This window comes from Amblyomma americanum, chromosome 9 (genome assembly GCF_052857255.1).
Source record: "Amblyomma americanum isolate KBUSLIRL-KWMA chromosome 9, ASM5285725v1, whole genome shotgun sequence".
NCBI classification, from domain to species: domain Eukaryota; kingdom Metazoa; phylum Arthropoda; class Arachnida; order Ixodida; family Ixodidae; genus Amblyomma; species Amblyomma americanum.
The window spans coordinates 4,137,867-4,162,915 of NC_135505.1; the positions used below are offsets into that span (position 1 = coordinate 4,137,867).

The 25,049-nt window shown below is 46.1% G+C and overlaps 1 protein-coding gene across 1 annotated transcript in view; it reads left to right on the top strand.

The window, feature by feature from the left end:
• RyR (Ryanodine receptor) overlaps positions 1-25,049 on the top strand; it is a 1,185,515-nt gene that overhangs the window by 555,303 nt on the left and 605,163 nt on the right. Inside the window, 1 exon segment of the mRNA XM_077638630.1 lies at positions 13,889-14,109. Coding sequence (XP_077494756.1) covers positions 13,889-14,109 — 221 coding nt within the window.

Genomic DNA, 25,049 nt, shown 5'->3' on the forward strand with positions numbered 1-25,049 from the left:
CACTTCGCTCTTTCTGGAGACATTCTTTCATCTCCCTGTACTCTTGTTTGGCTATCGCTAGTTCGCGCTCGAGGGATTCCAGGCTGACATCGTCCAGCCTGGACCATAAGGCGCCCCTGGCGTATTGCCCACTCGAACACCTGAATGCGGCCATCACACCCGTTGCTCCCTAACCCTGCGGCTCGAGCGCTACGGAGGCAAGCAAATGGGAAGGGGGACTCACTCTGCCGTCGCGTCGCTGCCCATGGCTCCTGCGACCTCTCCGAACCTCTCAGTCAGATGCCGCCTCGTCCTTTCCCACAGCTGCAGCACACTCTTCCTCGGAGGCCTCTTGTTGCCTCCTCGTTGCTCAGGGATACCACTCTGTGTCTGTTGAAGGCCTTGTCTTCGGCGTTTCACGCCCGATGCGGTTCGCACCTTCGTACCCCCGTAGCCTGTCGTCCTTTCGGTATCTCGCCTTGGATGCCGAACTTCGTCGTTCTCTCCGTGGATGTCTTCGTCCGTTCCTCGGGGCCACTGCAGAGCACCAATCCTGTCGACTGCGCCAGTAAAAGTTTGCCGGTGGTATTGGTCCGGTGATTTCCAGAAACTGGATGCACCGCTTGAAGGCTCCTCGATGATACGACTTGCAGGCGAAGCGATTTATAGAGAAACGAACCTTTATACAGGCTATTTACAGATGGGTACAAACAAAAGTCAGTATACGGCCACAACTATCCGCGACCGGCCTAGCCGACCGCCTGCACAGAGGCGAGGGACACCGCGTCCCAACAGTCACACTGGCGCGCCTTGCGCCAGCTCTCAACGGTCACTCCCTCCGCAACTGGCCAGACCGAGCGCCTGCCAGCTAGGAGTCGCTCGAGACCCAAGCACACGGGCGCGGCTCCCTTCGCGGGTACACCCCGAAGATGCTCGCCCCCTTTCCACACGTAAACATAAACTGCTAACTGCGGCTCATCAGTTTTGACGAATAGGAAAGCTCAGAACTGATGTCAGCGTTTTCCCTACATACGAGTTGCTCCCTAGGTGGTCTCGCAATCCGCAAAGGGGACAGGGGTCCAAGGTCGAGGCCGGCAGATAGCCCCGCCGTCCGGAGCGGCGAAGGAAACCGCAAGGACGAATGGGGAGACTAATCAAAAAGGCATGAGTCCCGTTCTAACGGCGTGCACCAATATTCGCAACACATGTACAAAAAGATGCGACAGCGCGCCGAACCCTACACAGGCATTGCGGAATCCAGGTGTAGAAGAATCTTAGGTGGAAATACTGGAAGATATCTATGACTGTACAGCTACCACAGTCCTTCATAAAGTCAGCAATAAAATTTTAATAAGGAATGATGTCAGGCAGGGAGGAACGATCTCGCGAATGCTATTCACCGCCTGTTTACAAGAGGTATTCTGAGGCCTGTATTTGGAAAAGCTGTGAATAAGAGTTAATGGAGAATACCTTAGTAATGTGTGAATTACTGATGACATTGTCTTGCTAAGTCACTGACGAGATGAACTCGAAAGCATGACCAATGAGTCAGACAGGCAGAGCCCAACGGTGGGTATAAAAGCGAACTGCAAGCTTATAGATTAGAAGCACTTCTATTTGGGCTAGATGGTTGATGTTCCATCCAGAAAGCGCCTGTCCTGTGTTTCGTGTTTCTTCTACTCGTCCTAGTTCCGTTGCGCTTTGTCAGTCTGTGTCGTAGCAGTATGAACCAACTAGCCCACACCAAGGTCCTCTCAGCGATACATCTATGAACCTTGTTAAAGCTGAGATTTCATATCTTGAACGGTTTTGTTGATCGCACGTGAGATTTTTGTTCGCGCCATGCCTAGATTTTCTGTATATTTGCTCGATTTTCAAGGAATAGAGTCAGATGAAGTTATCGCTTGTCCTACATTCGTTCTTCAAGTGTGTGTGTTTTTCGGCGCTACTGTTTCCCTTTCAGCCAAGCTTGACCAATGAGTTAGACAGGTAGAGCAAATCGGTGGGCCTAAAAGTGAAAATGCAGAAAACCAAAGTGCTTGCGTCGTGTCCTCGTCTTCTTTTCTTCCTCGTCGTTTTTTGCGCTTGTTAGCCATGAATTTTCAACAGTCTCGGAAGGAACAGCAGTCCACAATTGGTAACGAGGTGCTGGAATGGGGAAGGGAATAGTCTAGTTAAGGCAGGTAGTGACCACTAATCCAGATTGTCAAAGGGAAATAACTAGAAGAATAAGAATGAGGTTGAGGGCATATGGGAGGTTTTCTCAGATCATGAATGACAGTTTACCAATATCTCTCAAGAGAAAAGTGTACAACTGCTGTATGTTACTGGTACTCACCTATGGCGCTGAAAAGTGGAGTCTTACAAAAAAAAAAGGTTCCGCTTAAGTTAAGGACAACGCAGCGAGCTATGGAAAAAAAAGCGAAAGGTGTAAGATTAAGAGACTGGAAGCGGGCAGAATGGGTGTAGGAATAAGCACGAGTTAAATACATCCTTGTTTAAATCAGGATGAAGAAATAGACTTTAGCAGGGTATGGAATGCGAAGGCAAGATAACCGCTGGTCTTTAAGGGTAGTGGACTGGATTCCAGAAGAAGGAAATGGCAGCAGGGGGTGGGTGAAAGTTAGGTGGGTGAATGAGATTAAGAAGTTTGTGGGGATACGGTGTCTGAAGCTGGTACAGGACAGGGTTAAGGGGAGCCGCGGGTCTTGATATGGTAAAAAATGCGAAAATTTCAATTTTTCAAAAATGGTATATTCTGATTCAATATACTCTAACATACTCGTGTATAGCACACACCCACCAGTTTCGGCCGCAAAATTTTGAAAGGAAAAACTAAAACACGTCAAAAAGCGCCTAGTCCCACAAAGTGCTACAAGATGGCGCCAGTTAGTTTTTGCCAGACCGTATTTATTATCATCGTTGCGCAACAAGACGTTTCCACGGCTTTCTGTTTCCGGTTTTCTAGGTGCCTTGCCCAGCGCCATTTTGTCTTTGTTATTCGGTGCTTTGTTCACAAGTATGTGGACTGCTTGCGGAATCTGCTGCGTTGCATGCACCGCCGTGTAGCAGGCTGCGTACTTTTGAACGCAAACAAAAAGCAATGGGCAAGCACAGACGGTCTTACACTGCAGGCTTCAAACTTCAAGTGTCAAAATACGCTGAAAAACACGGTAAACGGGTGGCTGGGAGCAAGTTTGACCTGGGTACGAACCCGACCGCGGCGGCCGTGTTTCGATGGAGGCACAACGTTAAGGCGTCCATGTGCTGTACGATGTCGGTGCACGTTAAAGATCCCCAAGTGGTCGAGATTATTCCGGAGCCCTCCGCTACGGCACCTTTTTCTTCCTTTCTTCTCTTAAACCCTCCGTTCTCTCTTCCCTAACAGCGCGGTGTCCGATATTTCCTTTACACCAAAAATCGATTAAAAAAATTATCAAGTTTGACGTCGACGAAAAGCATGTTTGCTGCTGGCGTAAGTATGTTTGCAGCTGGTGTATGCGAATGGAGGACCTCGTCAAGACCACGCGTATCCCGAAGGCTTTCGTGGGAGACAGTGCAAGTCCCCAAAACTTGAAGAGGACCTCGTCGAATGCGTTCGCAATACTAGGAGGAACGGCTTCGTGGTGTCTACAGAAATTATCCGCATGAAAGCAATCGCTATCACTCAGCACCTGAACATTCGACCTGCGGACTTCAAAGCAAGTCGAGGGCGGCTTCAACGTTTTGTGAAATTGCACCAACTATCCATCCGCCGTCGGACGACATTGTTCCAGAAGCTGTGAGCCAAATACGAGGACCAAATACGGTGCAATCCACTCATAACGATATTTAGAAAACCGGAAAATCCGATCGTTATAACAGATTAGCGTTATATCTGGGCCGGCAAAAAAAAAATGTGACTCCAATCCACGCTGTGAAAGTGGTTGACAGCGTAGCTGTAAAACGACACCCAATTACCCATTGTGACGTCACTTTAAAGTTCACACATGTGGCTCTGCAAAGAGTGAAACCAGAGACAATTGAAATGTACTTGAGCAATATGCTGTATGCCTGATTTCAAGGGATATGTGCTGTTTGCATTCAATTTTTAGCCTCGCGTTTTTTTTTTTTTGCTTATGACAACGACACGAAAACGCAATCGCAATCTTTACCAGCAAACACACGCGGGAAGAAAGAACGTGCTTCGCATTGTCTGCAGGCACCGTTATCATACATTACGCGATTTGAACTTCACAAGAGGGCTTCGAATGACGTCAACCCCTTTTCGAAGCAGCTGCAAACGCAATGTTTACCGGAACGCGTCGGACGGTGTTCCCATTGCTCACACGCGCCTTAACGCCCATCATGCGGTTTTGATGCTTGTTTTCTGATTTTTCTTAATGAAAACGAGTACTGAGCTGTATGCGTGATCTCCAAGGAGGTGTACCTTAGATATTGCCACGTGACTAACGTGCCGCGCGGCCTTCACGCTTAGTCGAAGCGACGACGAAGCAGTGGTTGGCCCTCGAGGCGCTCTGCCTCTGTGACCTGAGCCCTGGCTTTCTAATAACGTCATATAAGTATCTCGGATTGCATCTGACATCTTCACTATCTTGGTAAACCATGTCCAAAGAATATGTTCCGATGCCTCCCGTGTCTTAGGTTATCTACGACGTAACCTCAAGTCAGCATCTCCCGAAGTAAAAAAACTTGCTTACCTAACATTTGTTCGTCCCAAACTTGAATTTGCATCATCCATCTGGCATCCCTCTCAAGCCTACCTCACCGCCGAACTTGAGGCCATCCAAAGCCGCGCGACCCGTTTTATCACCTCTGAATACACAAAAGGAATTAGCATCACTGCACTCAAACGTTCTATATCCCTCGCCACACTTGAGTCACGCCGTATTATTTCACGCCTTTGCCTACTACACAGCTTTTTCTACCATCCGACGTCAAAGCACCCTCTGCTGAAACCACCGATCCGAACTTCCAGTCGCCTCAGCCACAGCCACCCCATAACCAGCATCAAGAGCCATACTTGAGCAATGAGCAGTTCCTTTTTTCCTGACGCAATAACCCTTTGGAATGCCCTGCCAAACGACATAGTTTCATGCAACGATCACAAAACATTTCGCGCAAAACTCACTAGAGCCACCCTCTTGACATCGCACAATGTCAAGAGGGTGGCTAATAAGTTCGGAGTTGATGTCGTTTTTACAGCCCCCTTGAAATTGTCCCGCCTGTGCACCATGACCAGCAGGTGCCAAGGCAAAAGGGCAAAGAACAAATGTGTAATCAAACACCAAACTCAGTTTGTGCCTTGCATGGTTGGCGTGGTGTATAAGGTTCCGCTCAGCTGTGGGTCTGTGTACTTAAGCCAGACAGGGCGCTGTCTCAATGACAGGCTCAGAGAGCATGCCAATTCCCTGGGCGCAAGTGGCGGCTCGAACCTGTCTTTGCATTGCCTCAAATGCGAACACTATACTGACAGGAATAGTAAGAAGAAACAGCAGTGCCGTCCTTTCCTCCGTTCTATTGTTGTTATCGGGCGAGCTTTCGATAGGCTGGCCCGGGAAATTGTAGAGGGCCTTAAAATTAGCACCACGGAAGGCTGCGTGAGTAAGGCTTCGGTGGCCCTTCTCAAAAAAGAACTCGCCTTTCTCCGCAATGGATAGCCTGCTTTTGTTGTTCAAATCCAATTAGTTCTGATAAGATTCTGCATGTGCCTATTCTTGATGCAATTTTTACTGTATCTATGAGCGTGCTCTTTTCTTCCCACACGTGATGTTCTGAATTTTGTACACTTGCGCCCTCTCTGCTTCTTAAGGCGGTGTATCATTTCTGAAAATACAGTTGCAAGTTTGCGCTCGTGTGTGTGTGTGAGTGTTTCTCCCTCCCGTACTGTGTTATTGCAGAAGAACCGACAACTGAGCTAGTTGGTGCATCTTTAAGCCGTGGTAAAAACAGCGCAGCGACGACAGACACAGAGAAGACAGAAGAAGACGGACAAGCGCTGACTAACAACTAAAGTTTATTCGAAAAAACACAGGTATTAATACACTCCTAAAACAACCAGGGAACACGCCCCTCTTAACATCCTTCTAATCGTGCGAATCTAGATACTTAATCTCACATTCGTGAAGAAGCACTGACGGTGTGCTGACGCATGCATCACCATTCGCGTGGATGCGATACGCCTCACACAGTTCCCTTGTCAATTTATCCCTGTGCCTGCAAACAACTTTTGTCTCATGGAAAAGAGGGTTGCACATTTTTTTGTCGGGGGAACCTGGGATATTATTCAGGGGGCAATCTCTAAAATGTAATGCAAGGTTGGACGATGGGGGGGGGCATTTAACGAGGTATGCATCATACCTCGTCAGCATCATACCTCGTTAAATGGCCCCCCATCGTCCAACCTTGCATTACATTTTAGAGATTGCCCCCTGAATAATATCCCAGGTTCCCCCGACAAAAAAATGTGCAACCCTCTTTTCCATGAGACAAAAGTTGTTTGCAGGCACAGGGATAAATTGACAAGGGAACTGTGTGAGGCGTATCGCATCCACGCGAATGGTGATGCATGCGTCAGCACACCGTCAGTGCTTCTTCACGAATGTGAGATTAAGTATCTAGATTCGCACGATTAGAAGGATGTTAAGAGGGGCGTGTTCCCTGGTTGTTTTAGGAGTGTATTAATACCTGTGTTTTTTCCAATAAACTTTAGTTGTTAGTCAGCGCTTGTCCGTCTTCTTCTGTCTTCTCTGTGTCTGTCGTCGCTGCGCTGTTTTTACCACGGCGTACTGTGTTATTCTGCGCAAAATTTTGAATTATGTCGCTGCACCAACTGGCCCAACGTTCTACCCTATTAAGCTTCACTAGTCATTTTCAGAACACGCGAACCTGTAGTTGCCCTGTACTTTTTCCTGTATTTTTCCCTGTATTTTTGTGCTTTTTTTTGCTTACCCTTTATATAACCGCTTGATCCTCCTTATTTTATCTCTTTTTTATTGTTTACAGTTCCAGTGTTAAGTTCATCGTGCCTAGTTTTCATCATGAGTGCATATACACAAAACCATTTGTAAGCCCCTCCTTATGTAATGCCTTCGGGCCTTCAAGGATGAAATAAATGAAATGAAATGAAATCAAAAGCTCTTAGTCTTGGGTTATCCCCGACGCCTACCTGCAAGGCTCCTCAGGCCGTGACACGGGTGGAATTGCGACCCACGCTCCCTTCTCTCTGCCGACGTATGACTCGACGCGCCCGCCTCTTGTGACCGCACCTGTCCGTCGCTCCAGCCGGAGGATCCGAGGCCTGTCCCCGAGGTCTTCTCTCGTGACGGCGCACCCTCGACTTCCACGCCGCTCATGACGACGCCACTGCCCACCGTGATTGCGACTCTACCTTCAGCCAGCCCCACATATCTCATCCTTCAGACCTCACGATCACCTAAACCCGTTCACGGTGACCAGTTCGAGGATGCCAAAGACTGGTTTGATCACAACGAACGGGTTGTGACCTTCAACATCTGGGACGACACTACCAAGACGCGTAACGTCTACTTCAGGCTTGAAGACTCTGCCCGCACGTGGTTGGAGAACTGTGATTTTATCTTGTCTACGTGGCCGGACTTCCGACGTCAGCTCCTGACTATAGGTACGCCAATAGCGACCGCTGAAAGAGTGCGGAGCGTGCACTGACTTCTCGAATTCACTTCCAAATGAGGGCGTTGCAATGTACAGAGGATGTGACGCGTTTTTGCCATCGCACCAATCCGGCCATGAGGGAAGAAAAAAAGCTGCGGCACGTGATGCGTGGCGTAAAAGACCAGCTCTTTTCCGACCTTGTACGGAACCCGCCCAGCACCGTCGCGGAGTTTCTGGCCGACGCCTTGCCCATGAAGCAATTGCTGCAGCAGAGGTCCGATCAGTACGCACGGCAACTGCGTCCAGTGCCGACGCTGTCCACGTTGGACCGGTTCGACTACGATCCCGGGACGAATCCGAGCTTCCTTCGCGAAGTCATCCATTCCGTGGTCCGCGAGGAGCTGCAACACGTTCAAGGAAAATTTGCACCTCGCATCGATCGCGTTACCAACGTCATCCACGAGGAAGTGCAGCAGGCACTCAGGGCACAAGTCGCTGCGGTCGTGCCGGTGCCGCAACCGGCCCCACCCCCATCACCTGGGCCTTCGCCTTAGTGGTCTCGGTGCACGCTGCTCAACCGCTTCCTTATCGGTTGGATCGGCCAAAGCACCGCGGAAGACTGATCTCTTGCGTACTCCGGATTGATGCGCGCTCTGCTACCACTGCGGGGAAGCCGGCCATCACTGCCGGTGGTGCCCCTATCTCGAAATGGGTCTGCGCGGATTTGCTCTGGGCAGTCCCCGTCCACGACCTAGAGAGCACCCTCAGGACATCGACGAGTATGTCTCCCGCCAGCGTAGCTCCCCGTCTCCTCCCCGCCGCGAGTCGCGCTCGCCTTCTCCACGCCGTCTTCGCCTTCTGGGTCCTGTTATGTCTCAGCAAGATGTGGTTCTTCGAGCCCTCATCGGGAAAACTAGCTCCGGCAACCTTTGGAGGCGAGGCCGCCGAACGCCGATCCGCCGCAAAGCTTCCACCGGCGTACAGACCGACTCGCCCCGACGTCGAACGCCGCATCGCCGAACAGTTTTCCTCCACGCGCCACCCGAATCGCCCCGACGCCGCAAACCCAGTCGCCGACCAGCTTCCGCTGCCGCACCAATTGAGTCACTCCCAACAGCCATCAGCAGGCCGCGCTGAAGGTAGGATCTCTTTGGACATCACTGTTCTCGTCGACACGAAGGAGGTCAGCGCGTTGGTCGATACGGGCGTTGACTATCCTCAGATAAAGGCTTGCGACGGCCCTGCAAAGAGTGACGACACCGTGGGAAGGGCCCGACATACGTACCGCCGGCGGACATGTCGCACCGCTCGGAATGTGTGCGACCCGGGTTACTGTTCGAGGCTGCACATTCGTCGCCACTTTTCTCGTTCTGCGCGAATGTTCTCGCGATGTCATCCTTGACATCGACTTTCTTCGCGAGCATGGTGCTATAATAGACCTTCCGAATCACTTGGTGCCGTTTTCTACAAAAATGGCCACAGCAAACCCGGCGCACCAGGGTTCTCGGTCCGGCCTGAAAGTCGCCAACGATAACGTCACTGTGCCACCACGTGCCAGCATTCTCGTTAGAGTTACCTGTGACGAGCCACATCGTGGACTCCGGGTTGTCGAGCCTAACGTCTATCTCGCACTCACTAAGGGAATTGCGGTGGCACGAGGCCTTGGCTGCCTTCATGGCGATTGGATAGGTCCTTGTTACCAACTTCTGCAATGAGCGTCGACATCTGTTCCGTGGCACTGCCATCGCTTACGTCGACCATGTTTAGGAAGTGGCCGAATGCTTTGCTTGCGAGGACGGCACACCTGGAGCTGACGCGGAAGCGCTCAACGACGTCAACATAAATTCAGGCGTTTCACCCGCTGAAAATAGGCAACTCCAGGACCTCTTGCGGGAGTTTGATGCGTGTTTCACGTCGTCGTCGTATATAGTGCGGCTAATGTCGATAGTCAAACACCGCATCATCACGCATGAAGGAGCTCGACCCATCCATCAGCAGCCCTACCGTGTGTCCCCTCGGACGCGAGATGCTATCCAAACACAGGTCAAAGAGCTGTTCACGGACGGCCTCATCCAACCGTCAAGCAGTCTGTGGTTGCCTCCTGTCGTCCTCATGAAGAAGGAAGACGGAACACTGCGATTCTGCGTCGACAACAGGAAGCGTTACAGTGGGACCAAGAGAGACGTGTATCCGTTGCCGCGTAACGACGACTCCCTCGACCAACTCCGCCAAGCCAAATACTCCTCTTCGGTCGACCTCAGGAGCGGTTATTGGCAGATAGAAGTCGATGAGAGAGGACCGTGAGAAAACCGCCCTCGTCACACCTGACGGGCTTACGAATATCGCGTGGTCCCATTCGGGCTCTGCTGCGCTCCTGCCATGTTCGAAAGAATGATGGACACCATCCTCACAGGTCTGAAATGGCAGACATGTCTTGTTTATCTTGACGATGTCATAATTATTTCCGCAACGTCCACGAAGCCGTTCGTTCCGCCAACTTCTCCCTCAAACCAAAAAATGTCACTTTTGGTTCACCGAACTGACATTTCTTGGGGGCACGTCGTTAGTGCTGACGGAATCTGAGCTGACCCAGAGAAGCTTGCTGCCGTTGCTGCCTTTCCGGCCTCCGTTCACAAGAAAACAGTCCGACGTTTCCTGGGCCTGTTCTCCTACTATTGTCTATTCATTAGAAACTTCGCCCAGCTCGCCAGCCTTCTGACGCTCCTAACCCGGGATGACGCTTCACGTTCCTGGAGCAACGAAGAGCAAACTGCCTTCGACGAGTTACGACGCCGACTCCAATCGCCGCCAATCCTAGCACCTTTCGAGGAAGATGCCGACACGGAGGTACACACGGATGCGTGCAACGCCGGTCTTGGCGCCGTTCTAGTCCAGCGGCATAACGGTGTTGACAAAGTAATTGCCTACGCCAGCTGCGCACTGAAAAGCTAGCGCTTAAAAAAATAAATTCTAAACCATCTCCACCATGAAAGTGGGGCAAGTGGTTTTGAGATATCGCCGTGTGCTTAGTTGGCGTCCCTTTTTACCCAGTTCGCGAACGCACAAACGGGCGGAAACTATGTTTGTGGGAGACAGTGTTGAGCTTTGGCCACCAAGCAAGCTCCTTCTTCCAATGTGACGTCATAGCACTTGGTCCCCAAGGTCGTAGGCAAAGCTCCCCTGTGGATTTAACCACGATGGTTCGTTTGCGGAGTTTTTGCGTCATTGGTTTCAAAGTACTTTATTTTTATCAAACTTTCAGACAAATTTTGGCCGTAAACACCTTCCCGGTGGCCAATGTTATAGCTGTGTCCGTTGTTTCGCCGATAATTGTATTGTTATATAGTTTATGTTTACATAGTAGTAATGGGAGATTTGATAAATCTAAAGAACTTTATCGTTATAAGCGATATATGGCTATATCTGGCATCGTTTTAAGTGGATTAGACTGTAATGAAGTTACATTACTTTGTCAAAGCGTTTCGGAGGGAACATGAGGACGACCTCTCACAGATGCGCAATGCTGATCAGACCTCTGTCTGGCTCGACGCTCTTGAAAATTGCACGGTGGAAGCCAAATAGGCAAAAAGTGTCTCCGTGCGCACTACTGGCGCCGAACGGCTAAGGTGCACTGTGGTGCTGATGGAAGGAAGCTTCCACCATACGTTGATTTTAGGAGAATTAAGACTCTGCCAAGAGAGAAGTTACCCCCGGCTATCGTAGTCCGGTGCATGAAAAAGGTTTAATATCCGACGAATTGGTCATCGACTGGCTAAAAAGAGTGTGGGCGGAAGCGAGCGTCCCTCCTTCAAGTGTGCATTTGGTTTCTCCACGCGTGGCTTTTGTTGTCAGCGCACACCATCTCAAAGACGTTTAGAGTCGCGCGGCTGTCAGACGCCATGGACGGCACTCAGGACGACAAGCTTTGGGAGCACGCCAGTGAGGCGAGCTCGTCCGACAGTGGTGACAGTATTGGCGGTGAGCTGAGCTCGCCCGACGGCGATTAGCGCGAAAGCGGCGATGAATGGTCAAATGAAATGTTCGTATCTGTCGCCAGCTTTTTAATTAACTGACACAGTATTCGCAATGGCACCACAGTGTGTCAATGTGTAGCTATAGCCCTGAATAATGTATAACCCGCACCTGTGAAAGTTTGCAGAAAAAAAAATTGCGGCTTATACATGAGTATGCATGGTACATACCTACCAAGTTGCGAGATCTAATTCGACCTCCAGCTATGAAAAAAAAAAATTATATATTTCATGTCTACAAAGCACTCCAAATGACGATTTCGGACGGAAATGCAGTAAAACTTTCCACCCATACCTTCTTGCAACCGCCTCCCCGGTTCTGGCGATGGTGTCACTAAACCTTGTGTTCCGACAAAAATTCGTCTTTCAATTTATTAACGGCTTCTATAAACCAGATCTCACGAGAATAATTTCTTTTTCATCTCGTTACGCCACTAGGCAAAGACATAGCCGCACTGTAACGCCATTTACCACGCGTAATAACCATTTTAAGTATTCTTTCTTTCCACGGAGAGTAATTGAACGGAATCTCCTAACCAATTACCGCGTGTCAAAATCATTTATGTCGTCATTTCTTTCCAGTATTGTTTAAAAATCTGTTGTGTGCTTATTTTCCAAAATTTTTAAAACTACGTTGCTCTACGTTTTTCTTGTGTTCATTGCCCGTGTTAGTACGTTGTGTTTACTTACCTGTATGCCACCCTGCTAAAATCCCCAGTGGGGATTGCAGTATAAGCAAAATAAATATAGATAACAATGGAATGTTATAAGTTCAGGGCACATGTGTGCATGCATTGCGTGCCAGAAGTAAAGACAGAATGATATCTTAAGGCCCATCTTGTAACTGTCTCGGTTTTGTCTCATTTATTAGCTGAAACAGCTCACAAACACGTACCCGCACACGCACAACAGTAAAAGCATTTTGCCTCTCGTTCAATAGAACCTTGAGGGCTTGTCTTGTTTGTTTATTGCTCCGTAATATCGCCAGAAGTTGCAGACTAGTAAATATAACTCGACTTTTAAAATGACTGCTAGTGAGGGCGAGGGAGGGACGCATAATTTTTCAAAGTGAGGACGAGGGTGAGGGAGGGTCATGGATTCAAAAGTGAGGGTGAGGGAGGAAAAGTAAAAATGAGGACTTTGGCTCACCTCCGGTCACATCACGGTGCACGCAGTGACGCTGCTAGGAGTGGGAGGCTCTTCGGTACGGGTGACACCGCCCTGTGAGGGGGCGCTGCTTCTCTGCTCTTACATGACTACATCACCGCTTGATCAGGAGAGGTGGCGGTGGTGTCAGCACAGTACAGGTGTTGTCTGCTTCCACTCCGCATGCAGCGACGCAGCCTTTCTGTTTTAGCGGAGGCTATGCTTAAGTTCAGTTTTTCTGTAACAATGACCACTAAGCTACCGTGTGTCGCCGGTTATTCGAAACAAGGACGGTTCCAGTCTGCTCTGTTATTATTATTTTTGGCGTACACTTTCTTCGAATGCGAGGCGGAGAAGCTACAATGCAAAATTCAAGTTGCGGGCGAATGAATATGCACTAGAGAACTAGAACTGGGAAATGGAGACAGTTTGACTTGAACGAAAAAAAATTATTTGGACTGGTGCAAATCAGCAAGAGTGCTCTGGTTGATCAAACTAACAAAAAAAAAACTAACATAATTTACGTGCAGTTTCGAATTCAAATCCTCAGTATTTTCAGCTGGGCATGCAGTAATGGGTTTTTCAATGCTCAAACAAAGCAGTCGTTTTCAAGCAAAATGAGTAGTCAGAAGCATGTGTGTGTGTGGGGGGGGGGGGGGGGTGCCTGCCTAAATTTTAATTCTGTGCTACTGTTCTTAAGTGTTAAAAGTAATCTCACAGAGCTAGGATATTGGTTTCTGTGGATCTTGATGAAGTTTCAACATGCCATGAGTGGGGGCACTAGTTGTGCCTTCTCTGTGGCCATTTCGTTTGCCTTTTGTATGTCTTTTGTACAAATTATTTTGCTGGCGTCTGCGTGTATGCCCCTTCTTTTGTTGCTTATGTTGTTTGTTGGATTGCCTTGTTTACCTGTCCCTTTGCTACTTTCGTTGGTTTGCTGGATTGGTATTCTGTAATTCTGCCAGCACAACATTTTGGAAACAAACGGAAGCAAAGTCGAAGAAGCCGAGTGTTCTGCTTCCATGTGTGAAGGTTGTCATTGAGATTTGCTGGCAGACCCATCCCCCTTGTGCTGAGTCGGGGTCCGTTCATATTCGCAGACGGACAACGTCGAGAGCGATATGGCTCTGGCGCTGAACCGCTACATTGGCAACTCGGTGCTGCCCATGCTGATCCAGTACTACAGCTACTTCACCGACGCCGAGAACTATGCCAGCCTGCTGGATGCCACCCTGCACACCGTCTACCGCCTTTCCAAGGTCAAGATCCTCACCAAGGGACAGCGTGAGAAGGTCTCCGACTTCCTCGTCGCCCTCACCAGGTGAGGGATGGGCGGCCGGGGAGCTGTTGGGTTGCAATGAAGCGCAAAGCATTTTACTGCATTAGCAGGGGCTGCCGTCAATTTGTCCGAAGCCTCGACCCACAACCTCCGGAAGGCGTCCACCTGCCCACGCCACAGTGGAGTGACTGCAAGATCAAATTCAAAGATGGAATGGGAAGGCGAGCTCTGTAAAAGCGAAATGTGAAACCAATACTGCTATGCAGACTTTTCTGATCACATTGTAAGATCACCCGTCAATTTTATTGACACTTCTTATAAAGGCTGGTTAGCACTTGTCGCACCAAATCCCAAGAGCTGTTATGGTTCTTGCAGACCTTAATGGCATTTGTGTTGTCTTCAGTGCAAAATAAATTTTCACTGTATCCACTCAGGCAGCCGTAATTGTGAAAGTATCCAGGACCTTGTTGTCATCATTGTAGATTTCAGATAATTTGCCCTAAAGCAGGGATTGCACCATGGAGAGGTTGCCCCGTGGCTGACTGGATCTGCGCTTCCCCTCATAGCCTGTGCCCCAAGACGTGGACGGCTTGCATGCTCGCGCACATTTGAATGGCCGGTAAATACATCATGCGTTCAGAATTTGGAGAAATTTTGAGCACACTCCCTGCAAAATTCTATTATCCGACCCAAATTAAAACTGTTCAATAAAAAAAAATGGTATCCAGAGACTAGCATGTGATACTGATCCGGAGTTCCCGGGATCGAACCCGACCGCGGCGGCTGCGTTTTTATGGAGGATAAACGCTAAGGCGCCCGTGTGCTGTGCGATGTCAGTGCACGTTAAAGATCCCCAGGTGGTCGAAATTATTCCGGAGCCCTCCACTACGGCACACCTCTCTTCCTGTCTTCTTTCACTCCCTTCTTTATTCCTTCCCTTACGGCACGGTTCAGGTGTCCAACGATATATGAGACAGATACTGCGCCATTTCCTTTCCACCAAAACCAATTATTAGTATTATTGTTGTTGTTGTTGTTGTTGTTATTAGCATGTGAGGAGAATAATTGTAAGATCAGAAAATCATAGTTTCATCTCTTGGTTTTTTTTTTTGCATGATTCGAAATGGAATCAATGGAACTTAGTGGGTGCGGCACACTAAATTTTGCATGGTGAGGGTAGAGCGCAGGGGCGAGACACAAGGAACATTGAAAGCCACACACGGGCGCTGACTATGAAGTTAATGCTGTTCATAGCGCCTGTGTGTGCCTTTTGAAAGGGGATTTGTACACAAATAGGTCTGGGGAAAGAGTTCCCGGCGGGCGGCACAAAGCGGCTAGCAGGACGGCGGGCAGTGCCGACGGCCAGTCCAAAACCAAGCGATCTCGTGGAGCGCGGCGACACTTCGTCTTTCATCGACGCTCCGCCAGTGATCTGCCTATGCGGCATCAGGCGCGGCCGTCATGGCTCGTTACAATTGCCCCGGGAACGAAGAGGAGCCACCCTGGCGACCTATGGCGACCTAGTGGCGACCTAATGCTACAGAAGTGCGACCTTGTAAAGGTCGCACTTCTGTAGCACTTTACCAGATCAGCAACATGGTCCTAGCATCGCTCATGCCCGTCGTTTAGCCTAAAGCATAGCTCTCAGTCTGTAGAGATGTAAGGTTTGTGGAGTGGTGGTCATGTAATGTGTCAACATGAGGCTCGTGAAGAATCAAATAAAGAAATTAACAAGCAGTGGTGCTAGCACAGGGTCAACTGCTGGATCAGATATGTTTCCAGCATGTCACTTTTAGCGCAGAAAGATCTGACCTTGAGGCGGCATGGTTTTCTCTGTCCCTGACACCTAGTCTATTAGTGAAATGTACGTTTACATACTCTTATTTTGTATTTACTGAATTACGTCACACCTTCAACTTCCTTTGCCAAGCCACGATAAAAGATTCGTTGTGTCAAGTCAAGTCAAGTTTATTTTTCTTTTCGTCGAAAAGAAAGGGCCCAGGACTAAAAGCTGTGAAAGACAGCTTGACAAGGCCCTGACCCCCTACAATAATTGTTAGATCAACAGCTAGGAAAAAGATCAGTTTGCATCATTTTATACATCAAAGAGTTTCATATTATTACTTTTGTCCGTATGAAAATAAGGCACACAGTAAAGCACAAAAACAGAAAATTAGACACATCCTAAAAACACAGTCTTAAAATTAGAATACATCAAGATAACATTCTAGATACAAAGCAACACTAGGTTCACAACAGTTGTTCACGGCAAAAAGACAAATTCGGCGATTAGACTCATATACTGGATCGAATCCAGTTGCATGCAACTTATTCAGTAGTTTTGGTACAGTGTAGCATAATGATTGAGTGTATGAATACGTGCGAGGCACTGAAACAAGATATTTTTCTTTGTGTCGGGTTTGTCGGTCTCGGATATTTTCTTTTAATTCTGCAAGGTTTACGACAATACTTACATTAGATTTTATGAAATATTTATAAGCTAGGATTATGTTTTCATGCTCTTAGTTATTACTGAGATACCTGCATTAATGGGAAAGGCTCCGTGACAATCTGCAATGTGACTTTGAGAGAATTTCTAAATCGTGTTACAAAGGAGACATGACAATTAACCTCGAGCAAAGAGCCCTTATATGTTTTACTAAATAAAGGTAACCGTGTAATTTAATTTGATGTCCTTCATTAAATACAAATATCTTGGTATGCATTTACCTAGTGAACTGTGCTGCCATAGGCACATTAATTACATAACTGCAAAAGCAGGTCGAGTTTTGAGTTTCTTACGCAGGAAATCCAAGTGTTTTCTTTACAAACTAACATATTTACGCGATTTTATGTCGACCTATTTATTATTTATTCAGAATACCTACATCACCAGAAGGCATTATTGTAGGGGGTTTATTGCATGGAGACACACGGCGAAAATTTCGCCATAATGCACATGTATACACCAGTGAAAAACGACCAACAATAAAATAAAAATACTAGAAAACATACAAAGAGTGCAATAACAATGTAGAACAATAAAAATAAATAAAAAAAGAGCTCACACTTTAGTATAGGCTAAAATGCGATAACCCAGAAATATATAATAATAAAACTCAATGAATAAGGCTCTCTATAGAATTTTCATTATCAGGCGCACCCATCACTTCATTCTGGATATGGTTCCAGTCATTACTCGTGTTAGGAAAAATTGAATATCTAAACGCATTTATACGGCCCTGATAAGGTCTAATTTTCTCAGCATTGTCCCGCCTGGAGGAGACGTAATGTGGCTCTTTTGTTCCTGTATATATTGAGAAGGAATCTAAATATTAGTATTTTTCTGCGCGACGAGAGTGTTTTCCAATTAGGAGAGCAGAAAGTTGGGCTAGTTGTTTGATATGCATACTGAAGAAGTTGGCGCGGAACAACGAGGACAAGCGAGACAAACAAAGAGGAGCGCTCGTCTTTGTTTGTCTCGTTTGTCCTCGTTGTTCCGCGCCAAGTTCTTCAGTGTTTTCCAACCCAATCCTTCACATATTCCGGATCCACTAACGGTAAAATTATAATCTCCTGTTACAAATCGTGCTGCTTGTTTCTGGATACGTTCTATTTTAGCTAAAATAGGCCTAATGCCAGTTAAATATAAGTTTTCTTTCAGTGATGACGGAGACTGCTTAAAATTTTGCTGGAAAAAGTGAAGGAGACGGCAAGCTTTCGCGGTAACTAAGTCAATGTGATCGGACCAGTCAAACGTTTCAGTAAACGTAACTCCGAGGTACTTAACATATTCTGTGGTTTGAATCGCAATATTATTTAAATTTGTATGCACCGGAAAATTTTTATTTTTCTTGATAAACTGCACATGATAGCTCTTACGAATATGAAGAATCATCTGCCGCTGGTTACACCAGGCAGCTACTTTGTGTAAGTCGCCCTCCAAAGCACATATATCGGCAAGGCATTTCGCGGAACGATACATCGCACAGTCGTCGGCATAAAGTCTAACGTTACATTTAAGATCTTCGACTATATGGTTAATATAAACCAGAAATAAAAGCGGTCCAAGTACTGAGCCTTGAGGCACTCCTGATAGCACGTGCATTGGAGCTGATGTCACCCCGTTCAGAACAGCCTGCTGAATTTGCGCAAGTGTAAATAATCCTTTAACCAGCCAAGAATATTTTCAGGAATGCCTAAGGATGATTATTTTGAACAAAGCAGATTGGGCAGAAGGACAACAAATGCTTTCTGAAAGTCTGTGAAAAGGCATGTATTTGTTGACCACGGTCCAATTTGGCTGCAATGTCATGTGCAAATTTCGGTAGTTGCGTTACGCACGAGAAAACGGAGCGAAAACCATGCTGAGCTGAGGTCAAAAAGGTATTTTCATGAAAATGCCTCATTAGATTAAAATGCAGGACATGTTTTATCGTCTTACAGCAGACGGACGTTAAAGATGCTGGTCTGTAATTGCCTACATGAGTACGATCGCCCTCTTTAAATAACGGCGTCACGTTGGCTGTCTTCTAATCTTGGGTAGTTTTTGCCATTATAAGGATTTGTTGAATAACAACATTAATAAAGGAGCTACCTGTCATGCACACCGTTTCAAAGTGTGATTTGAAAATGCCGTCCGGACCATGAGCTGAACGCGGATTCAAACCGCACAACAAAGCTTCCACTCCGGCCTCACGACAAATGTTTCCATTTCCGGTAAATGTATCATTGGCTATGAAATAGCTACACTACAATGTTTTATCCTTTCAATTTTTCAAAATTTGAAAATTCAAAGTAGGGGTCGACTTGCATTCTAAACCAAAACATGGAGCCATAAATAAAGGCGACATTAACGATATATCAGAAATGCTATAGCGCTGTTGAATTTTTGCTGCGCGGCTCCGTCGCATCGCTCTTAGAGCTGACTTTGAGCAGCTGCTATTTCAACGCGCAGTACCCGCATCCCTTCCCTGCACGCGGCGGCTGATGGCGGCCGTCGAAAAGCAGCAAACCAGCACCCCCCCCCCCCCCCCTCCCCACTACCCACACAAGGCTGCAGATCGCGGCTGCTGATAAGCGGCGGGGCCCCGATAACTCATTCGCGTTATACTCCTAAGGCGTCCTCCAAGTTTTTTTTTTTTTTTTTACTGTCAACTGCGCACTCGGCAGCGGCGCCGGGGAGTGTCGTTGGGAGAGCCGATGGAAGAGTCGCTGCTCACGTGGTTTCTCTTTGGCTATGACGCATTTGACAACTGCTGACGGTTTCACAAGTTTTTAAAGTAGTGCTTCGTTAGTCGTCATTTATGCTCCGGGTGCGGCAAGCCACGGGCGCTCGTTCACGGCTACATTCCAGATGGCCGTCATTCTTCTTGCTGAAGAAACGAACTGCGCGCCGGGGCGCAAGTTCGACGTTCGCAACGGCTGACACAGGTGCGGCAGCTGCAGCGAGACAAAATATTCAGCTTTTCCACGCGATGTCCTGGTGTGGCTGTTTGCGATGCGTGGGATTTCGCTAAACAACGACGTTAGAACGACGTTTTATGGGACCACTGAAGCGATCCCGATGGCAGCGCTAGTGAGGACGATGGCGCAAGTGTGGACGAGTAGTCAGAAATACATCTTCGTTTTTGAATGTGCCCACGGGCAAGCCCGCGCGCGGTAGCGGATAGCGGCTGGCGATAAGAGGCGGCCGCAGGTTAATACTATTGCATTCCATTTTAAAGGCCAAGCTTAAACGACCTCCCTGTTTTTTTTTTTTTTGTAGCGATAGCAACATTACGGTACCATTTCGAGCCTTCAGCATGGCGGCGCCGCCACCCTGTGGCTGCGCCGCCACGCTTTCACGTGGTTGGTCACGTGGTGCGGAGCAGCTGCCGATGTCGCGGTGACCTGCTGATTGCGTGTTTCGTCACGTGGTTGGTCACGTGACCAAGTTCCACTCAGCCAACTGTAACTATCGCGTCACTCCAGGTTTAACCAGACCTAGACCACCACCAATTTTGTTTTTTCTGACGTGATATGGGGGGTCGATTTACAGTCGTGTAAATACGGTAATTAATTGCTATACACTACTAACTTAAGGCCTATACTAGAGCCCGCCTGCACAGTGTGGGACCCTAAACTAAATATGATTTTGATAAATTAGATCAGGTCGAAAACCTAGCTGTCCGTTTTGTTTTAAATACTTACAGCAGAAATTTCAGTCTCTAAGCAGCACAGAAGTTGTTAGGATGGGTTTCACTGCAGAGACCCAGATACATACTTAGGCTGAAATGCTTCCATAATATATACCATTCTAAAACAGGTATTGACCGGGGCCATTATTTATTTCCGCCAGACATGTCTGCAAGAAGGGGCCACACTTTCGAAGTAAAACAAATTATAAGCAGAACAGATTTACTAAAATTGTCACTTTTCCTGAACACAATAAATGAATGGAGTAATTTCCCCACGAAGTTGTTTCGAGAAAATGTAATCAATCTTTTGACGCTTTACTCTAATTTTATGCTTGTTATGGTTAATAATTGCGGCGCGCAAGTTTTATGCTTGTGTTTGTTTATTAAAAAATTATGCTGCAATGTATATTCTGTGAATATTTTTTCTTCTTTTCCTAACGCTCTGTCATATGATTATGTTGTAATTGCCCCCCCTACCACACACTGTAATGTCAAACAGGCGCTGTGGGTAATGCGATAAATAAATATATAAATAAAAATGGAGGACGTGGCTTTCAAATTGCGATAAATGGCCAAGAATTATTTAAAAATATTGTATCCGCTCTTGTGCCTCGTTTTCAAAGCTGTCCCGAAGTTTCTTAGCTTAAATCGATCGGGACATATTCTAAAGGAATTGTTTTGTGCAGCAAGGTGGCACTGCATATTGAGAAAATGCTCGAGAAATTGCACTTTTTCTACTTTGAAGTTTTCTGACTCGATTCTCACTTTGTACAAGCAGATTTCTTCACGACTCCTTCGTTTGCTTGGCCCCATTTGTTTTATTGCACTCCTAAAACTCGCTCTGCGCAATAACATTATTGCTTTTCAGTTTTGATGAATCTTCCCAAGGAAATTGCTTTTAGCGCGACACAAAAACGGGACGAGGCAGGCGCTAAATCACAGCAGTTTATTCACAATGAACACGCATCCATATATATATATATATATATATATATATATATATATATATATATATATATATATATATATATATATATATATATATATATATATATATATATATATATATATGAAGGCAGCCAATAGTCACTCTCTGGTGAACACTCTCAAGGTTCGCTTGCACGCAATAAGCATAAGTACCCACGAGAGCAACAGACTGCACAGCCGTCGCCGTAGCACAGTTGGTAGAGCACCGGACGCGATATTCGGAGGTCGTGGGTTGGGATCCCACCGGCGGCATGGTTGTTTTTTCTGCTGCTTTAGAATTAATTTTCTTTAAGCGACGGATTAATCGAAGCATTAAAATTAAAGGAAAACAATAGAAACATTTCCCTGTGCACCATGTTTTCGGTGGCTGTTGGCTTCTTTCATGTTTGTCAACCGAGCCCCTCATTTCATATATATATATATATATATATATATATATATATATATATATATATATATATATATATATATATATATATATATATATATATATATATATGTGTGTGTGTGTGTGTGTGTGTGTGTGTGTGTGTGTGTGTGTGTGTGTGTGTGTGTGTGTGTGTGTGTGTGTGTGTGTGTTCTTTACGTATGTACTAAAAAAGTAATTCATCATATCATAATCTTCACAGTTTTACACGCGTGTCGCCAGGACACGTCTGTTTATTTTCTTTCCATTTCTGAAGTCATCATCATCATCACCAGCCGGACTACACCCACTGCAGGGCAGAGACCTCTCCCATGTCTCTCCAATTAACCCTGTCCTTTGCCAGCTGCGCCCACACTATGCCGGCAACTTCCCAATCTCATCCGCCCACCTAACACATATCAGCCTTTTTCTGATAAACGCTTTGAGTAGTTCAGGGACCACAGTGTCTCGACTTCTGCCTATGATCTTGATGTTGGCAAACTTTGGTTTGAATTTACAATTTTTGCAATGCTTTGGCAGATGTAGGTTTGAATCGTTTAGCACTGACAGCTCGTTCTGCCGTGCCCTATCATTCGCACATTTAATTGTTTGTCCAATGTGTACCATACCGCATGACAGAGGCAGTTCATACACAACACCGCTAGCACACTTCACATACGGGTTGGTATGGCGCTTCCCGCATGCAACATTTTTCTCTTTTGCATCCATTATGGGGGGGGGGGGGCAATTTCGCAAGTGCATAGGAGGCTGAGAAAACAACCAGGACTCTGTGCTTGTTCGCCACTTTTTTTTCAAATTGTGGGACATTCGATGAACATTGTGGCACTACTGTCGATGTCACATCATTTGGTTTTTCCAATGTTTTCTCCCGCCCTTTCACTTTCTGCAGGAATGTCTCAGCGATTGACAGGTCAACATGCTGAGGATACCCTCTTTTTCTTAGCCTGTTAGTCTGCTCAGAGAAACTACGTTCAATTATTTGAACGCAGGAATTCTTTAGTGCCGAATCAAGGCATAGGTTTGCTATTGCTCTCTTTACCGTTTTTGAGTGAGCAGAATCATATACATACATCCAGCAGGTGTATTTCTTTTAATCTGTCAGTTTAACGTTTAGAAACTGCAGTCTTTTGTCAACATCCATCTCATGGGCATTGTAAACTAAATTGCACAACTTGAGGGTTTACTTCTTGCTCATGACGCAGAAATAGCGGCACTTACCAAAACTTGGCTAAGTTCCAACATATTTGATACTGAATTTGTTCCAGCAAACTACCGAGTGCTTCGTAAAGACCGAGATGGAAGAGGCGGAGGAGTAGCAATATTATTTAAGTCTTCACTAGAGATCTTGATAATGTAGAGGGCATATTCTGTAAGCTTTACACAAATAATGTTCCCTATATTCTCAGAATAGATTACAGGCCGCCTAACTGCTCCGTTGAGCTGCTAAGAAACTTGAAAGAATACTTACAGCACCATGTGGAACTGAATCATGTTCTAATACTCACTGGAGATTTTAATCTACCCAGCATAGAGTGGGCTACCTTTTCCCATTCTATTAACATTATTGAACAAAAAATGCTTGATATTTTCATTGCATTTGACATGTTACAAGTAGTTTAAAGATTCTACAAGAGTTCACAATGGCTCTGGTTCAGTCACCGATTTATTTTTTTCTAAATGGTAATATTAAAGGGCGAGTGGAATGTAATGTAGCGACTGGAATTTCGGATCGCCAAGCTGTCGTACTGACTTTGATTAATGCAAATTTTGATCGCGAAGAAACTGCCCATTTCTTTCCTAACTTCTCTCGCGCTAATGATGAATCAATTATTGATATTCTAGACTTTTATTACACCTTCAGAGATTCTAAATGCGATGTGAATGACCTATGGCGCTTCTTTAAAAAAATATTGATTTTGAGTGCGTGGAACGTTTTGTTCCGGAAATTGCTAAAAATACTCCAAGATGTAACCCATGGATCACACGAGAAACGTTAAGCTGCAACGAAAAGTAAAAAGAATGAAAAGAACATCAAGAGCTGTTCTCGAACAAGCATTGAGCAACAAGCAGAAAAACTTAAGGAGGAGATTGTCCGTGACAAGGAGCGATACTATTCTACACAACTACCCTCATACATTGAAACCTCCCGTGGGAAATTCTGGAGGCAAATAACACCAAGATCGCGATCAAATGTAATGAGTGGCAGGTGTGGGCGTTATGATGCTTTGGTGTGCAAGACTTTTAACATTTATTTCAAGGGGGTATTTAAACGTGATGACGACTGCCTTCCTGACTATTCCACAAATTGACCTTCAATTCGTGCTGTTGTAATTTCCGAAGCAGGTGTTCTCAATGTATTATTGAAGATAAATGTCAATAAATCTCCTGGGCCAGATGATATTCCTAAAGCTTTCCTGAAGCATTATTCAGAGTGGTGTTCCAAATATTTCTACATTTTGTTCAGCAGGTCATTAAGTAAAGGCTCATTACCGGATGACTGGAGAACGGCCAGAATCAAGCCAATTCTTACAACTGGAGATATAACATCGACTCTCAATTACCGTCCGATATTATTGACCTCAACAGCATGCAAAATTTTAGAACATATTATTCATAAACACATAGCAGATTTTCTTGAGCGAAATAACTTTCTAACTAATGCACAAGACGGTTTTAGACGAGGATATTCCACTGACACTCAGCTAGTATAAACCATACATGACTTTGCAGAGGCAATAAACGAAATAAAAGAAACTGACACTATATTTTTGGATTTAAAAAAAAGCATCCGACAAAGTTTCACATAATAAACTTGGTCTTAAACAAGGTAATGTAATAAAAAAATGACGCGCTACTCGCATGGATTTCAGCTTACCTCAAAAATTGCCGCAAGCTTGTGGCATTTTATTTATTTACCACTACCTCAAAGACCCCATTCAAGGGGTATTACATGAGGGGTATTACAATACTTCTTCCTATATCGTTTCTGTTGATTCTTGTGTTCCCCAGGGGTCCGTTCTTGGGCCGCTTCTTTTCTTCATTTTTATCAATGACACTGTATTCAACATCTCGGTTTCCATCAGAGTGTACGCGGACGATTGTGTGTTGAATGAAAGTCTAACTACTGCTGAGGATCAAGTTAGGTTAAACGAGGATTTGGAGGAAGCTTGGCCTGGACAATGGAAAATGTGTGTTAACTACGACAAAACGGTCTTCAAGCGCATAACAGAGCAAATGAAGCCTCTCCTAATTAACTATAATTCTAATAATAATTACCTTTCTGAAGTGAATAGTGACAATACATAGGTCTTCGTATTTCCAATAACCTCTCCTGCACAGAACACCGTTGTTAACGTCACCGGTAACGCCCTTCTCAAGCTCTTTTTTCT